The sequence below is a fragment of the Amia ocellicauda genome, chromosome 22 (genome assembly GCF_036373705.1).
Source record: "Amia ocellicauda isolate fAmiCal2 chromosome 22, fAmiCal2.hap1, whole genome shotgun sequence".
In the NCBI taxonomy this organism is placed as follows: domain Eukaryota; kingdom Metazoa; phylum Chordata; class Actinopteri; order Amiiformes; family Amiidae; genus Amia; species Amia ocellicauda.
In genome coordinates, this window is record NC_089871.1 from 13,015,881 (window position 1) to 13,033,589 (window position 17,709).

A 17,709-nucleotide genomic window follows, 5' to 3' on the forward strand; every position below is an offset into this window, starting at 1 on the left:
GGCACCTTCCCCTCTTTAACGCCCCGCAGCTGTGCCTCAGAAACCTATACCTAACCTCCAATTACTCTCAGATGATTGATTTTCAGAAGCAAGGCCAATGAAGTGATTACGGGTCAGTTGAGAGCGCAAGTTTGTCAGGAGGGGATTGAATTGAAATGCCTGCCCCTGATCTCTGAGTCTGAATTCGGAAAGTTTGCACGCTCTAAAAATTTGACTGCTGCAACCTGGCAGGGAATTGCAACAATTACATGCACCCACAGGCCTTGCTGGTAATTGCTCATTATCATTTGTTATTCCTGTAATCTACGAGGTTGTTTCAGCTTTTCTACCAGAAAGTCCCTCTGACCTTTTAATATCTTTTCATGTGCTCATAACCCGCCCTTCCTGTCCATCCACCCCCCCCGCAGACACCGACGAGTGCCAGACGCCCGGGATCTGCATGAACGGCCGCTGCATCAACTCCGAGGGCTCGTTCCGCTGCGAGTGCCCGCCGGGCCTGGCCATCGACGTGGACGGACGAGTCTGCGTGGACACCCACATGCGCAGCACCTGCTACGGCACCATCAAGATGGGCAGCTGCTCCCGACCTTTCCCTGGTGCCGTCACCAAATCGGAGTGTTGCTGCGCCAGCCCCGACCACGGTTTCGGAGAGCCCTGTCTGCCTTGCCCTGCCAGGAACTCAGGTACCTACTCCTGAATACTAGTGGCATTGGTGGTAGATTCACAGCATTGCATATCCTTGTTTCCGAACACCGCAAGCCACAAGTTACACACACATAGAGGCCCGATTGTGGCACTGTGGGAACCCTGCCTGTCCAATTCAGTTTCTAAGGACCAGGCTGTTGGCCAACATTTTTTGCCCACAGTGGAAAAATAAAGACCACAGTGTTGTGCTTCTGGGTTAAATTGAAGTGTGGGGTTATGTCTGTATGTGTAGTGTAAACATGTAAACCTACGATTTAAGCGGAAAATGCTAGGTTTGAAAGAGTTTAAGTACAAACAACTTTCCACACACTGTGAAATCCACCAGTGTGGGATGTGAGGGCTGCAAAAAGGAAATGAGGTCACGTATATACCAGCCTCCTTGATTCCAGAAGTACCAAATCAAATGGCATAGTTAGCCCTTTCACCAATCTTTATATATGCACATATTAGAGCAAAAAGTATATATGTTGATGATTTGTACACAATATGATGTGATGCACTAAGATCATGTAAAAATGTTTAGCCCATTTTGGCCTATTGGTTTGGTTGATTGGCTGTTCAAGGTTAAATGCTATTTCTCCCAAGCTTGATTACATTTTGTGAATTCTCCATGAAGGGTTCCAATCTGTCCAAATGGGGACAATGTTTTGGTCATTTCTTGTACGTTCACAAAAACATGACAGGGAGAGGCAGTGGGCGTGGCCGAGTCTCACTGTCCGGGTATTTGTTTCCACAGCGGAATTCCAGGCTCTGTGCAGCAGCGGGATCGGGAACACCGCGGATGGGAGAGGTGAGAATCACTCTTATTGCTCTCCCCTGATCTGTCTATAGTTCTGTATGTGTGGTAGGGATAGGCTAAATGATACCCGTGTTACACTTTGCTGCTTTGCTCCTGAACCATGTGATTCTGCTGACCCTCAGATATCAACGAGTGCGCCCTGAACCCTGACATCTGTGCGAACGGCATGTGCGAGAACCTGCGAGGGAGCTACCGCTGCATCTGCAACATCGGCTACGAGTCCGACTCCAGTGGAAAGGACTGCGTTGGTGAGTCTGCAGCGCCCCCACAGACTGGGAGGGGAATGACAACACATTCCTCTTACCCACCTAAGCCAGTGTTTTATAATAACCCCCAAACATGATGTTTCATGTGCCCGTCCTGTCATGGTGAGTCAGAGACACTTTCTGTCAGGGGGATGTACAGCAACAAGGCTTTAGCTTATTATTCATGTGAAGAAGACTGATACCTCATTAAGCAATGTTCAAATTAAATAAAGGACTCTACATATCAGATGGCATAAGGGTGAGTGGGAGTTATTTAGATTTACATTCTTTATAGCTTGGACTTGAAAGTATAAGGTTGTTTGTGTCTGAACATGGTTATGTGTTCTGGCCCAACATGTTCTACTGTATTCATTCCAATTCATTCTCTTCCTGTGTGTTCCATTTCCAGACATCAACGAGTGCATGGTGAATCGCCTGCTGTGCGATAACGGACTGTGCCGTAACACCCCCGGCAGCTACACCTGCTCCTGCCCCAAGGGTTTCATCTTCAAGAGTGACTCAGAGACCTGCGAAGGTGAGAGCCCACCGCACCCGCATCTCTACCAACCCCACAGCACAGCCACCGAGGCCCACGTTCAGAAATGTGGTCAACCTTTCCTATAATAGCCACCCGTCTGTAAAGAATTTCAACAGGATATCGTACCATAGACATTACCCCGGATTACCGCCTGTCCTTCCTCCAAGTATAGATGTATCCATGATAATATGTACCTTTAAGCACAGGGACAGACTTGTCATGTTGTAGGCTATGGTGTGGCCAGCCCTTGACTCCATGTTTTACAATCCCATGTTTCAGACGTGAACGAGTGCGACTCCAGCCCCTGCGTCAATGGCCTGTGCCGCAACACCGCCGGGTCCTTCAACTGCGAGTGTTCCCATGGCAGCAAGTTGGACTCCACCAACACCATCTGCGTGGGTAAGAGCCGTCTTCCCAGATGCCTGCTCCAAAAGCTCCAACACCGTTCTGTCTCAGGGCCTAAATATTCTTAAAATTATTTTTTCCTCCCGCAATGAGTCTACTAACCTTCTTGTTTGATTACATTTAAACGGTGCTGCCCACTGTTCATGGTGGTTAAGGACTTATTTGTGTAAAGTACTGTTTGAGCTTGGGTAGTGTCTGTGGCTATTAATTATGATGCCCCCAGTGCCATAAAAGCCCATTGTCCAGTGAGTCATTAAATAAATTAAATTAATCAACACCCCTGTCCCACAAAGCTTTCAGACTTATTTTCCCAATTATATATTCCATTGTCTAATTGTTTCTTCCCTGTTTAAATTGTAAAGGAACACACTGTGCTGTTAATGCAAACCACACTCCTGCTTGGGTGGCCCAGCAATTAGGATAACAGATCATTACATTCTCAGCTTGCTACAATTTTATTTAAAAAAAAATTCCCTTCCCTTTGCACTTCCGAAGTCCTGTGCAGAAAATCGATAGTGGGGTCTTTAAAATCCCCGGTGAATGCCACGCACACAGAAACACCATTCATAAATGTCTCTTAAACTGAATACTTTCCTAAACGGCCAACAGCAATTGCTCCATTTTGTTTTTCTTTCAGACTATGTTTAACTCTATTTAATGTGCTTTTCTCATACGTCTGAAACCAAACAATTGGCCACTTTAGGGCACTTAACAAAAGAGTGAGGCTTACGGTTTCATTTGCTTGTCTGCTGTGCTTTATCAATGCCCTATTGTCACATGACTCATGGCAATGAACACATGTGTCTACTGCTATTGGCCAGGGGTCTATGGCTTTGCTGCAGTCACAGCTATAAACTATGCTTAACCAGGAAAAGACACGTATGAATAGTTTGGCGTGACGTGATTGGATGGGTACAATTTGCTGCTCTCTGTACAGACAGCATGAAGGGCACCTGCTGGCTGAACATCCAGGATGGGCGCTGTGAGGTGAACATCAACGGGGCCACCCTGAAGTCAGAGTGCTGCTCCACACTGGGGGCCGCCTGGGGCAGCCCATGTGAGCGCTGTGAGATCGGTGAGTGTGATTTATTAAAATATTACATCACTTGTGTCTTACTAATGTGATATTAGTAATACAATTAGTTGTCATTTGTCATATATAGGCAATTTTTGATCCATTCTTATGATTGGTTGGAATATGTTGTTTGAAAGTCCTTTTGGTTTGTTTTTTTAAGGGCTGTTTCACCAAGACTGCTATACATTTAATGTCTGTATTGTCCTTGTCTTTCTCGCTCTCTCTACAGACACAGCCTGTCCCAGAGGTTTTGCTCGGATGAAGGGAGTCACCTGCGAAGGTAAAAGGACACTATTTGCTTTGAAGGTATTCATAATTCTAAGGTCATTTGATTTTCAAGGAAAAATTCCAAGGTAAGAAAAGGCCACTCGGGCAGTCTTGATCATGTGGCTGATATATTGTTAACAACCCAATTGTGAACCACAAACAATTCTAGAAATGTACCCAACCCAACCTCAAACACAGCCAGGATAATGGCGGGCCAAACCACTAATAGTGCTGTTGAGCCATCCATGACACCAAACAATATCTGTCCTAGAACCAGTTCTCACAAACAGTCATAGGAGGGTGAGGAGGAAAGTACTTGTGTGGTTTGTCCTGAGCCCTCTTTCTCCCACTGCAGACGTGAACGAGTGCACCGTGTTCCCCGGAGTCTGCACCAACGGGCGCTGTGTGAACACCCTGGGGTCCTTCCGCTGTGAATGCTCTGAGGGGCTCACTCTGGATGGGAGTGGCCGCACTTGCGTGGGTAAGAGAGGGGCAGAGAAGGGGCAGATATATCTCCCAGCTTCCTTCAGAATTTAGTTCTACCTTTCTGTATCTTTCTCCCCCCTTCTGCTTACTTGCCGTATATTGTTGAAAGTGGAATAGGAGTATCGAAGGCCTGTTTAGTTCTGAGTACTTTGTCTGAACATTGAAATGATGCTTCAGCATGAACAGAACCTATTAAATATTAACATTGGTTGATTTACACCAAAAATATAGCCAATATAGCTCCATCATAGCATTTACTGGAGCTTGACACTCTCCCAGTATACATGACTAAATTACGTGACTTACTGCCTTCCTGACCTGCCTGTTCTAGAAGGCACATGTGTCAAAATGTAGCGCATCCTTTAAAGAACAGCCGCTCAGACAGTGAGTCCAGCGGTGCGCGGTGTTGGTGACGCGTGTCTCCTGCCCTGCAGACGTGCGTGTGGAGCAGTGCTATATGAAGTGGGAGGAGGACGAGTGTGGGGAGGCCCTCCCGGGGAAGTTCCGCGTGGACATGTGCTGCTGCTCGGTGGGCTCAGCCTGGGGAATCGACTGCGAGGAGTGTCCCAAACCGGGAAGCGCTGAGTACAAATCCATCTGCCCCCGAGGCCCTGGTTTCGCCAACCGCGGGGACGTGCTGAGCAGCCGGCCCTTCTACAAAGGTATGATTGGCCAACAGCCGGGCCCAGACTGCATGTCCTAGCTGAGAAATACTGTATAGGTGTGGCTATACAAACACACAACACATTGATACAATTTGCAGGAGGTACCCACAGCAACAGTGTAGCCTACAGAAAAGACCTCTCCTCTTCCCTGCATATGCCCCTCAGACATACTGAAGCATTACTATATGCTGACAAGGCCATTTCCACTTTCCAGCCAGCTGTGCATCTCTGAATACCATATAAGGACTTGCTTTACACAAAGACATTCTTTTGCTGGAGAAAATTCTGCCAACAGTAAGAAGACACAATGTATCTACAATAAAGAACACAGTGTAATTTCCTCACTGCTGCAGAAAATGCCCCCTCTTGCTTTCTGCCAGGACATTCCCACAGCCTCACACACAGACTATGATCATCTTCCACAAAGAAAAATGTAATGTAAAGGTACTGAAAAATACTGTTTATTTGGTTAAAGTATTTTACATTTCGTAATAAAAACAATTCAATATTTAATACTTATGATTAAAATCATTTAAAATATCAGTTCTTAAAATCACTTAAAATTTTTTAAAATCTTGTGATTTTTAACAAAACTAAAACAATTAACTTTAAAATAAACGTGCTCAAATCAAATAAACAAAACGTGATAAAAGCAAAAACTGCACACCAACAAAAAAGTCAAATACATTGAAAATACCTGAAAATGCATTAGACAAAATAAAGAAACAATTAAAAAGGAAAAAATAAAAAACAAACAAAAAAAGTCTAATGCATTTTAAATTAAACCCAAAACGGTCAATGTATTTGACAACAAAATATAACAAAACTATACCTAAAAAGCCCTAAACAATGTGATTTAAAAACAACTAAATCTTTAAAAACAATTAAGATTTGTTATTTAAAATCTTCTTTTAAAAACAATCATTCATAAAATCTTTAAAAGATCTTTAAAAGATCTTGGACTCGGGCTCCAGCAGGGGGAGCTAACCGTCCCCGGAAGTGGGTCCCATCATGGGATCCTGAGCTCCCCCAGATCTTTTATGCACCAGTTCTTAAAGGCTTCCTCCTTGCCCCTCTGATGGACCTCCAGATTGACGTAGTCTTTTACAAACACCATGCCCCTCCGCGCGATGACGATCGGGTCCAGCTCCTGCTTATTGAACAAACAGATGTTCCGTCCCTCCCACAGTGCCTGCTTCACTGCGCAGACGACACGCCACCAGCACCTCAAGGTAGATGTAGAGATTCCCTTGGCTGGACCGTATAGGATCTGCTGGGCGGTCGCCCGCGCAGGAACGGCGAACCTGTGGAGGAACGGAGAAAACAGGAGCCAGACCCTGTGGGCGGAGGGGCACTCACTAAAGATGTGAGCCTCCGTCTCCTTCCCCAAGCAACCCTTATAGGGGCAGGTGTCATAAGGAGCTATGCCCCTTCTGTGCATGAACACTCGGGTGGGGAGACACCGACTCACAGCCATCCAGGAGACATCTTTCTGCGTGTTCGTGAGGCAAACGTGCGTAGCGTTAGCCCAGATAGACCGGCAGGTTTCGGGAGGGAAATCTTCTATCCGGCTGGTCTCCTGGGCAGATCTCATCTGACTACAGATGGTCTTGTAATCCCAGGAGGCCAGCACGACTTTATGGAGGCCTACTTCGAGCGCAAAGGCTCGGAGCGCCCTGTAGAACGGCGGGGGATCCCACGAGTGCGGCCTGGTGTTATCCATGGCGCAGAGGCCGAATGGTCTCAGGCTGCTGGCAAAATAAAAGCGGTTCATGAAACTCACCTTCTTGCCAGCAGCCTGGATGTTCTTGACCACATAGGCCAGCCCCTGCGCCTTTATCAGCCGCACAACGTCCGGGACCCCCCTGCCTCCATCCAGGGTACCCTTCACCATCTGCACTCTTTTCAGCCTCTCCATTTTGCTCCCCCAGACAAACCGAAATATAATTCGGGTCACTAGTTTTGCGATAACCTTGTCTGGGGGGAAGATCATTCCTACGTAGAGGAGTATCGGGAAGAGGATGGCCTTTACGACCAGCACCTTACCAGCCATCGTCAAGGTCCTTGTGCTCCAGCCGTGGATCTTCCTTTGGACCTTTGCTATGGCCTCCTCCCAGCTCCGGGTGCCCGTGTTGGTCCCGTCGATCGTGATCCCCAGAACCTTGATAAACGGCTTCACAGGGAACACGGTCGGCGGGCCCCGGCCGACAGGCCATGCCCTGGAGAGGTAGACCTCGCTCTTGGCCTTGTTCACAGCGGCCCCCGTCGCCCTGCAGAAGCCGTCCAGCAGTTCCTCGACCCTGGCCACGGACGGAGCGTCCGTGCAGACCACGGCCACGTCGTCCATATAGGCCAGGGCCTTCAGTTGCTCTCCGCCGGAACCCGGGAGATGGAAACCTGTCACCCGGACGTCCCGGCGGATCGCCTGCATGAACGGCTCCAAGCAGAGGACGTACAGCAGGGCCGACAGGGGACAACCCTGCCGGACCCCCGACCCGACCGGAAATGGTTCGGTCAGGTGGCGGTTCACAAGGACCCTGCTGCTTAGGCCGCTGTAGATGATCTTGACCCACTTCCTCAGGCCAAGAGCGAGACCCATCCTCTCCATAACAAGCTGCAGGTATTCGTGGCCCACTCTGTCGAAGGCTTTCTCCTGGTCCAAGCTGATTAGGACCAGGGGAAGCCCTCTCTCGTTCGAGTAGGCCACGACATCCCTGAGCAGCATGGTACTGAAAAAGTCTGAATCTCAAAGCCCTCACCCCTCCCCTCTCTGCTGCTGTTTTCCTCCAGATGTGAACGAGTGCAAGGTTTTCCAGGGGCTGTGTTCCCACGGGACGTGCCGCAACACCATCGGCAGCTTCAAGTGTCGCTGTAACAGCGGCTTCGCCCTCAACATGGAGGAGAGGAACTGCACAGGTAAGGGGCTAGAGAGGAAACCATGGGACCAAACCCACATGTGGGAGTCTTTCTTGACAAGGCCTTCAAATTAGACAAACACCAGCCAATGAGCTGACGTTATATTGTAGCTTCCTTTAAATGATCCTGTTGCGTTTGTCTTCATCATCTTTGAGATTTGTTTCCACACATATGAGTAAATTAACATTGATGTCTCTGAGAGCTGAGAAATGCCAACTGTTCTTCCACCTCTCCTGATTAATGTCCTTTCTTTCGCCCTCTTCTACTGCTCTGCGTTTGCCTTGATCTCCCTTTTCTCTCTCGTCGCACCCGCTCACTCCCTCACCCTCCTCCGTCTCCCTGCTCAGACATCGATGAGTGCCGCATCTCTCCGGACCTGTGTGGCCACGGCGCCTGTGTCAACACCCCGGGGAGCTTCGAGTGCGAGTGCTTCGAAGGCTATGAGAGCGGCTTCATGATGATGAAGAACTGCATGGGTGAGAAAATTATTATTGTGCAGTGTGGCGGTGATTCTTCCCCCCTACCCCAACAGAAGAGCAGATGAGTCCTGTGCTTCACCTCTCTTACACCTCCCCCTCTCTCTCACTCCCCGGCAGACATCGACGAGTGCGAGCGAGACCCCCTGCTGTGTCGCGGTGGGACATGCCTCAACACCGAAGGCAGCTACGAGTGCGACTGCCCCCTCGGCCACACCCTTACTCCCGATGGGACATCCTGCGTGGGTGAGTGTCATCAGGGGGCCACCAGATGTCCCAATTATTTAAGTTCCCAACTGCCGCACATGCAGGCGCAGGCGGTAGTTACTGACGTTGCTGCCTAATTCGGAACAAAATCTTTACATCCCAGGGCAGTGCAGCGTTGCCTGATCAGGTCTCTGCAGTGCACAGATGCTAAGTGCTGACCTTTGTGTCTCTCTCTGATCCCGCCCAGATGTGAACGAGTGCCAGCTGAGCGACAATCTGTGCCGGAACGGGCGCTGTGTGAACATGGTGGGCACCTACCAGTGCTCCTGTGACACTGGGTACCAGGCCACCCCAGACCGGCAAGGCTGTGTCGGTGAGTAAAACGGAAAGCTAGAGCAACAGTCTGGCACAGTCACACAAAAAAACATTCAGAAAGTTGGGTTGTATGAACGTAATGGGTGATAAATACCCTGAAACTGTATAACTCTCTTCTTCTCATCCAGTGTGTAATGTTAGATGCCAGACTGAATTTTCTAAGTGTTTTAATGTACTCCATGCATGTGTGCTCTTTTATATGCAATACACAAAGAAGTCCAAAATGGCCGAGTGTTTTTCGTCTGTCTGGATCAGGACCATACACAACACAGCCCACACTGACCAGCTCGGGTGTTTTTCAGATATTGACGAGTGCACCATCATGAACGGAGGCTGCGACACCCATTGCACCAACTCGGAGGGCAGCTACGAGTGTAGCTGCAGTGAGGGCTACGCTCTAATGCCCGACCTGAGGACCTGTGCAGGTGAGCCCAGGAGCCAGTTGGGGCCACATGATCAAAGATCGCTCAACTGGATCAGTTCCACTCTGTGAATGTAGTGTCACTGTAATTGTTTTGAAATTAGGTCTCTGTTCTTTTCTCATCATGTAAGAAAGCCATCGGTCGCATGCTGACATGTTGTTGGTTGTGTCCCCATTTCGTCAGACATTGACGAGTGTGAGGAGACCCCGGACATCTGTGACGGGGGCCAGTGCACCAACATCCCCGGGGAGTATCGCTGCCTGTGCTACGATGGCTTCATGGCCTCCATGGACATGAAGACCTGTATTGGTGAGAGCTCACACCACTGCTCACACGCACCGCTGTTGGTCCATCTCCTTCGTTTTAAAGAGCCTCGAATGATCCAAGCAAACCTCTGCTGAAACAACGTACTGACCTACAACCCAATATGAGTGGATAAGACTCACTCTTTCCACACTGCTGGCATGCGTCCTCCACCGTTTCTCCTCCAACAGCCCTCCCCACTAAAACAACCTTTACAGAGCAACTGAACGCTAGCTTTCTGAGGTCCCTCCAGTTTCACAAGAAGGGGCAAAGCTCTGTATATGCTTTTTCCTCATTTTTGTTACTGCTCTCCCGGATCTTTCCAGATGTCAACGAGTGTGACCTGAACCCCAACATCTGTCTCCATGGTGACTGCGAGAACACCAAGGGCTCCTTCATCTGCCACTGCCAGCTGGGCTACTTTGTGAAGAAAGGCTCTACAGGCTGCACAGGTAATGGGAGACACTCACTGGGGGTTCGCTGGACACCAGTGTCGCATCCATAGACACTTACAGGAAGGTCACGGCACTTCATAAATAGGTGTTAAACCCTCAAAATCTACAAAACAAACTCCTGGGATTAGTGTTTTGAATTATTTGTGGGATACCCCAATATGTTCATATTAATATGAATGTGAATATGAATATTAATTAATACAAATCTAACTAACAATCCACCGTGATGCCCGTTAGCTCAGAGTGTAATCACCAAGCCTGCCCTATGGCCACAGAACAGAGTGGAAATACAAGTCACTACCAGACGCAGCGAGTGAGAGGCTGTGTCGGACATAAACAAATGCCATCTGTGTTGCAGACATCGACGAGTGCGAGATCGGCGCCCACAACTGCGACATGCATGCCGCCTGCGTCAATGTGCCCGGGAGCTTCAAATGCCGCTGTCGGGATGGCTGGGTGGGCGATGGCATCAAGTGTGTTGGTGAGTGTGCCAGGGATCAGGGGCTGGGCCTATGATGCCATGATGCTGTAACCATAGGTAAGGTACTACTGGGAATTGTAGAACTGTAAATAAATGTAAGATTTCGCTGGCACATGTCTTTCCCATAAGAGACGCCTCATCCACAGAGTTGCACAGAGTGTGATTCAAGATTAGGGTCCACAACAGAAGAGGCAGTCGTGTGTGCGAATGCAGAGGCTTTTGTGTCTGCAGTCAGTACGAGCTCACACTGTGTGAAAGAATTCAGCAGATATTTGGAACTGATTTATAACTGCAGCGTATAAATGAAAAGGTGTACATGCGTTTTTATTTGATGCTCTGGTGAAAACGAAATGTTTTCCACAGCTAGTTGTGAGTGGTGTTTCTTAGAAAAGTTCTATAAGTCACTGAGCCAATGCAGCACACAGTAAATCGGGCCCGTGTTGTCTGTGCCATGTTACAGATTTGGACGAGTGCGCCACGGAGGAACACAACTGCAACTCCAACGCCAACTGTGTGAACACCCCAGGGTCATACCGCTGTGCCTGCAAGGAGGGCTTCAACGGGGACGGATTCTCCTGCTCAGGTATACCAACACTAGGGCCTGATGGTCGGGACTGTGTTACTGCCCAACTGGGGAGAGAGCTCTGTAGGAGTGAGCTTTGATTCAGTATAAGGGCAAGTCCTGTTATCTGATAGCCTCGTCTCCTTCTCTGAATCTACAGATGTGGACGAGTGTGCCGACAACGTGAACCTGTGTGAGAACGGGCAGTGTCTCAACGCTCCCGGCGGCTACCGCTGCGAGTGCGAGATGGGCTTCACGCCCACAGAGGACAGCAGAGCCTGCCAGGGTAAGAGCAGACTGTTACATGCTCTAAGCCTTCATACTGTGCATTTGCTTTTTCAATCAGAGGAATCTGTTCGGTGAGAGATTGAACATGTCTCTCTCTCTCTCTCTCTCTCTCTCTCTCTCCTCAGACATCGATGAGTGTAACTTCCAGAACATCTGTGTGTTCGGAACCTGTCAAAACCTGCCGGGAATGTTCCGCTGCGTGTGCCATGACGGTTACGAGCTGGACCGCAGTGGAGGGAACTGCACAGGTGAGGGGCACCTGGTATAACTCTCCGTAGTGACAAAGCACTATATATATATATTTTTTGTCTCTTTTATACACAATACACCAGTACCAGAACACAATTCTAAAGAAATCTATTAAATATAAATCGCTTTTAGAGAGCACAACTGCTGTAGTGGAGCAACTTGCCTGGCCTGTCCGGAGGAACAGGCGGTACTGTTCGAAAGCAAGACCGTGGAGAGAAATAGCTTGCAGCCATGGATGGTTTAATGAGCTGTGCAGTGCCAGGCAGTAAATATTCATTATGGTTAATGGAAGTCAGCCTGTTGAGACTTTTACATGAGCATTTTCATCATGCTAAACACAACTGCTCACGGGCCATTAAAAACCAACTCCAGAGCCGGCCGTAATTCTAAATCAACGGGGTATATAAAGAGAAGCAGGGCAAGAGGTGGCTAAGCACAGAGCACAGGCCGTTCAGCCAGCCTCCTTCCCTTCACAAACTCCGATCTGCTTTATTGGCTTTACAAACGAGCAGGACTGCCCTACTGACACAGCGTTAGGAGTCTGCACACTGAAAACCTCTTCATTATAAACATCCACCATGCCTTTTTTTGGCAAGTACGCTGGTGTGAACTCCTACAGTCATTTTATGAAGGGATAGATTTACAGCCTAGCGCACACATTATTTATGGAACTCAAAGTTCTCACAGATATGCTTGAAGTTTGTGTTTCATCCTCCCTCTCTTTCTCTCTCTCGCCACTGTGTTTCAGATGTGAACGAGTGTGCGGATCCAGTCAAATGCATCAACGGCCTGTGTGTGAACATGCCGGGCACCTACTCATGCAACTGCCCCCCCGACTTTGAACACAACCCCACTCATGTGGGCTGTGTGGGTAAGAGAACCTTCTTTATGGGGACAATCTATATTACAGGGGGTAGGATTCAGATTTAAACATGGGGCCTGATTTAATAGGCTCTTTTTCCAAACAAACACTATATCAGTTTTTTTGGTCTGTTTATTTATTTGCAAACTACTCCCTCATTCAAACAATTCGTCCCAAAACAAGAACGAAACTGAAGTGTCTCTCTTTCTCCTTCTCTTATTGCTCAGATACTCGTGTTGGCAACTGTTTCCTGGACACACTGGCACGGGGTGACGGGGGCATTTCCTGCAGTGCCGAGATTGGCGTTGGTGTCACCAGAGCGTCCTGCTGCTGCTCCCTGGGAAGGGCCTGGGGGAACCCCTGTGAACTGTGCCCTCTGCTCAACAGCAGTACGTATGGGCCCTGGGCTCTGGGCATATGAGGGCAAGGGTATACAGTCTAGTATAGAGTGAACTAGACTAGATCCACTCTATACCATCATCGACTGAAGTTATTCTTCTCCATAATTATCCAGCTACTGAGATCAGTAATATATGTGGTAAAAACCAAGGTGGGCCACTATTTAATAGCATTCAGTTTGTGTATATCAGCTGATAGGTAGTCACTATTTAGGTGTGCAAGACTGGATGGACTATACAGTGCACAGCCTAGTATAGCCTCTGACAAAGTGTTTTTCTCCTCTTCAGCCGAGTACAAGACCCTGTGTCCCGGGGGAGAGGGCTTCCGTCCCAACCCCATCACGGTCATCCTGGAAGGTAAGGGAGCCGGGACTCTGTCTGGGCCACCTGTCCAAGGAACACTCTCAAATTACTCATGCTTGGAATATCGTACAGGGGACAGCTTTTCAAAGGGCTGAATGAGGGCCATGACTTATCAGTATTAATATTATTATTTAATGTATTTATTTATTATGAAGGTCATGCGGACTGTACATGTTTAGGGTTGTATTTATGACAACTGCCATGAAACAGAGCTACTGGCTCTCCATACAGATAAACAAGTCCTCCTCCCTCCATCGCTAACAATATGTTTGTGCCACAGACATTGATGAGTGTCAGGAGCTGCCGGGCCTGTGCCAAGGTGGCAACTGTGTCAACACCTTCGGCAGCTTCCAGTGCGAGTGCCCGGCCGGGTACTACCTCAACGAGGAGACGCGTATCTGCGAGGGTGAGTGGCGCGTGGCCAGATTTACCTGATTTACTAACTCGTGTTATTGTTTTTATTGTTATTAATTCGTGTATTTTTCTGTTCCAGATATTGACGAGTGCACAGCCCACTATGGCATCTGCGGCCCGGGAACCTGTTATAACACACTGGGCAACTACACGTGCGTCTGCCCACCAGAGTACATGCAAGTCAATGGGGGCAACAACTGCATGGGTATGTGGGAATTATACTACACTGAGAGCTATACATTAACCACTGTTAACAGGGAGCAGTTATATAGGAACTAGTGTTAAGCCAGGTAGAGTCAATATGTAACAGTGTCATTACGAGAGACGTGAGAGCGGATAGTCCACTTGAAATTTCCAGGGATAGACTCTGAAGACTGTAAAAATATACAATGCGGAAAGAAAACATACCCAGAGCTTTTAAGTATTATTGTAGAGCCGTGTCGTTTCCTGTTCTCTATGTGAATGTGCCGCTCACCACTGTGCTTTTTTCCGCCCCCCGGCAGACATGAGGAAGAGCGTGTGCTACCGCAACTTCAACGACACCTGTGAGAACGAGCTCTCCTTCAACATGACCAAGAAGATGTGCTGCTGCGCCTACAATGTGGGCAAGGCCTGGAACAAACCCTGCGAGCCCTGCCCGACGCCTGCCACCTGTGAGTCCCATGCCCAAGATGATACAATACCACACACATTCATTTCTACTTAATCTCAGTGCTAATTAGAAGATTAAATATAAAACAAAATGGTAACCAGCCAGTTGTGTGTATTTATGTTACAGCAAGGGAATGTGTAAACTCCAGTAAGAGGTTTGAATTGAATTTTGGAAAGTGTCACAATGAAAGGGATTTTACAGTCGCGTTTGCATTTTGTCTCATTCAGCGGATTATCAGCTTCTGTGTGGAAACCAGGCTCCAGGATTCATCATTGACATTCACACAGGGAAGCCCATCGGTAAGTCAGAGTATCGGATTGATATGGGCCAATTACTCAGCCCGGACTCAACAATGTCACCATTATTTCTGTCCGCAAACCCAACAGAAGGGAATCCAGATAGGGGACTAGGGACAGGAGAAGCTGTGTCTGATATTCCGTCCTTGTCCCATAGATATCGATGAGTGCAGGGAGATCCCGGGCATCTGTGCCAACGGCGTGTGCATCAACCAGATCGGCAGTTTCCGCTGCGAGTGCCCCATGGGCTTCAGCTACAACAACATCCTGCTAATCTGCGAAGGTGAGGCATGCGGTGGACCGTGTGGTCAGTCACCCGCAGAGTGAAAAGAAATCAGTGTGTGGCAGCCGGAGTAAATCACTTCTCTCTGGCTGCACACTGGAAATGTAACTTTTTTTTTTTTCATCCATGTAAGTACCTTCCTACCCCTACTCATCTATTTACCCATCTGCCTTTCTTTTTATTTCACACCTCACACAGATATCGACGAGTGCAACAGCGGGGACAACCTGTGCCAGCGCAACGCCAACTGCATCAACATCCCCGGGAGTTTCCGCTGCGAATGCTCGGCCGGGTTCAAGCCGTCTCCCAGCGGGGCCTGTGTGGGTGAGTGTCCGAAGCCCCAGAGCCCCGTCTCCCCTGCTCTCTCTCCTCCTCTTCCTCGTACTCACTGGCCACCCCCGTCTCTCCGCAGACCGCAACGAGTGCCAGGAGATCCCCAACGTCTGCAGTCACGGCGAATGCATCGACATGCAGGGCAGTTACCGCTGTCTCTGCAACAACGGCTTCAAGGCAACCGCTGACCAGACCATGTGCATGGGTAAGGCACTTTAAACCACCAGAGTAACATGTATCATTAGATTAAATACAGACCGATTGATAATCGACACAATGGCAGAGTTCTGCTTCCTTTCACATTTTTAAATGATCATTCATTCAGTCCTTCTTTTGACTCACTGGGTGCTTCTGCTTTTTGCCCTGGTTTTAGGCTATTGATGCTTGTTTGCTAATTGGACAAAAAAATAAATTAAACCAGTTTTCATATTTGCCATAACACATATATGTAACAACTCCACAGTGATCATCAGAAAGGCCTACCCATATTACACTTACCCTCGTATTGGAGAGCTCGGTGGTAAACCGGTGTCCTAGCTGACATCTTGGCAAAGGGAACAGCTCACCTCACCGCCCTGCCGTCTCTCTTCCTCCTCAGACATCGATGAGTGCGACCGGCAGCCCTGTGGGAACGGCACCTGTAAGAACACGGTGGGCTCCTACAACTGCTTGTGCTTCCCGGGCTTTGAGCTGACCCACAACAACGACTGCATGGGTACGTGTGCCCTGCCGGCCTCTCGGCCCTGGAGTCCAGAACAAGCATACGCAGGAACGCATGTGGACCGGTCCAAATGCATGTTATTCAAAACCGTGATGTTATTGTTTTTTTTTGCTTATTTGTGTTCTAGGTGCTGTTACATAATTGTTATCCATGTCTCCACCATTATACCCTTACGAGTGTTATTGCGTGTTGCGTTTTCCAGATGTGGACGAGTGCACCGCCAACGTGGGCCAGGTGTGTCGCAACGGCCAGTGCATCAATAGCCTGGGCTCCTTCCAGTGCCTGTGCCAGGAAGGCTACGAGCACACCCCCGATAGCAAGAACTGTGTCGGTAAGGCCCTGCTTGTGTGGAATTTTCTTACGTCGATATAGTCTGTTATGCGACAAATGGAAACCAGTGGAAACCTGTTTTACTGATAACTGATGCCTTGTCGAATAAGTTTGCAGTCATGTGATATGCGTCTTAAGTGCTTTTGCGGGAAATAATTTAACAGATTCTGTTCACTACAAGTCAGCTGGATGGAAACGCACCTTGGCTTGGAAAATGCTCTTACTGTATATTTTTAATGCGAACTTAAGACTTTTCACACAAAACACATGTGGATGGAATCAAAGCTAATGAAAACGTGTGCCATTGCCATACAGACAGTCCAGACACTTTACCATTAAATTATCTTTGTTAACAGTCCTAATTTTTGCTCCTGTGTTTCACCTCATGACAACCGCTAGCCCATTACTAACGCACAGGTCGGGGAACGTCTGTAAAGTTGCCCTGGACCTCAGCGAGCAAAGCCGGGTATCGGCGTGGGGGTCAGTGTGCTTAAACCTGCTCTCCGCTTCCCCCAGATACTAACGAGTGCCTCAGCTTCCCCGGGACCTGCTCTCCTGGGACCTGTCAGAACCTGGATGGCACCTTCCGCTGCATCTGCCCCAAAGGCTACGCCGTCCACAACGACCAGTGCATCGGTAAACACAACATCCACAAAACACTCCTGCGCCACGGACACACCAAACACCTACTCCTCCCCGCCACAGCGCCCCCCTCTGCCTGTGAGGCAAAAGGGTGGCGGATATGAACACTAGGCCTCAAAAGCACACTTTCTGACACTGACAGAGCTGTCTCCTCCTCTCCAGACATCAATGAGTGCGAAGTGGAACCCAACATCTGTCTGTTCGGGTCCTGCGCCAACACCCCGGGCAGCTTCCAGTGCAACTGCCAGGAGGGATTCATCCTCTCTGACAATGGCAGGCGCTGCTTCGGTAAGACCACGCAGAATTGTAATTAATTTCCCAGGTTGCCCACCGGTTTAATTTTATTTATGCAAATAAAGTCTTGTTTCAAATAGTTGACTTGGATATCCTATAAAAGTACAAAAAATACTATAAAAATAGGTCTGGAAGTCAACCGGGGAAGTTCTGAATAATGGGAACTAGCGAAGGGCCGCTCTCCAGAATGTGTAAGCTTTTG

General features: G+C 48.5%; 1 protein-coding gene across 1 annotated transcript in view; it reads left to right on the forward strand.

Annotated features, from left to right (window-relative positions):
* Window positions 1-17,709, forward strand: part of fbn3 (fibrillin 3) — a 60,432-nt gene that overhangs the window by 32,970 nt on the left and 9,753 nt on the right. Inside the window, exons 16-49 of the mRNA XM_066696069.1 lie at window positions 408-683; window positions 1,442-1,495; window positions 1,627-1,752; window positions 2,159-2,284; window positions 2,567-2,686; window positions 3,630-3,767; window positions 3,997-4,047; window positions 4,390-4,515; window positions 4,955-5,182; window positions 7,976-8,101; window positions 8,449-8,577; window positions 8,698-8,823; window positions 9,032-9,157; window positions 9,462-9,584; window positions 9,765-9,890; window positions 10,211-10,336; window positions 10,698-10,820; window positions 11,281-11,403; window positions 11,543-11,668; window positions 11,796-11,918; window positions 12,668-12,790; window positions 13,009-13,170; window positions 13,468-13,536; window positions 13,823-13,948; window positions 14,036-14,161; window positions 14,460-14,609; window positions 14,836-14,907; window positions 15,062-15,187; window positions 15,386-15,511; window positions 15,600-15,725; window positions 16,119-16,235; window positions 16,444-16,572; window positions 17,088-17,207; window positions 17,376-17,501. Of these exons, the coding sequence (XP_066552166.1) occupies window positions 408-683; window positions 1,442-1,495; window positions 1,627-1,752; window positions 2,159-2,284; window positions 2,567-2,686; window positions 3,630-3,767; window positions 3,997-4,047; window positions 4,390-4,515; window positions 4,955-5,182; window positions 7,976-8,101; window positions 8,449-8,577; window positions 8,698-8,823; window positions 9,032-9,157; window positions 9,462-9,584; window positions 9,765-9,890; window positions 10,211-10,336; window positions 10,698-10,820; window positions 11,281-11,403; window positions 11,543-11,668; window positions 11,796-11,918; window positions 12,668-12,790; window positions 13,009-13,170; window positions 13,468-13,536; window positions 13,823-13,948; window positions 14,036-14,161; window positions 14,460-14,609; window positions 14,836-14,907; window positions 15,062-15,187; window positions 15,386-15,511; window positions 15,600-15,725; window positions 16,119-16,235; window positions 16,444-16,572; window positions 17,088-17,207; window positions 17,376-17,501 (4,320 nt within the window). The remainder of the gene's footprint in view (window positions 1-407; window positions 684-1,441; window positions 1,496-1,626; window positions 1,753-2,158; window positions 2,285-2,566; window positions 2,687-3,629; window positions 3,768-3,996; window positions 4,048-4,389; window positions 4,516-4,954; window positions 5,183-7,975; window positions 8,102-8,448; window positions 8,578-8,697; window positions 8,824-9,031; window positions 9,158-9,461; window positions 9,585-9,764; window positions 9,891-10,210; window positions 10,337-10,697; window positions 10,821-11,280; window positions 11,404-11,542; window positions 11,669-11,795; window positions 11,919-12,667; window positions 12,791-13,008; window positions 13,171-13,467; window positions 13,537-13,822; window positions 13,949-14,035; window positions 14,162-14,459; window positions 14,610-14,835; window positions 14,908-15,061; window positions 15,188-15,385; window positions 15,512-15,599; window positions 15,726-16,118; window positions 16,236-16,443; window positions 16,573-17,087; window positions 17,208-17,375; window positions 17,502-17,709) is intronic.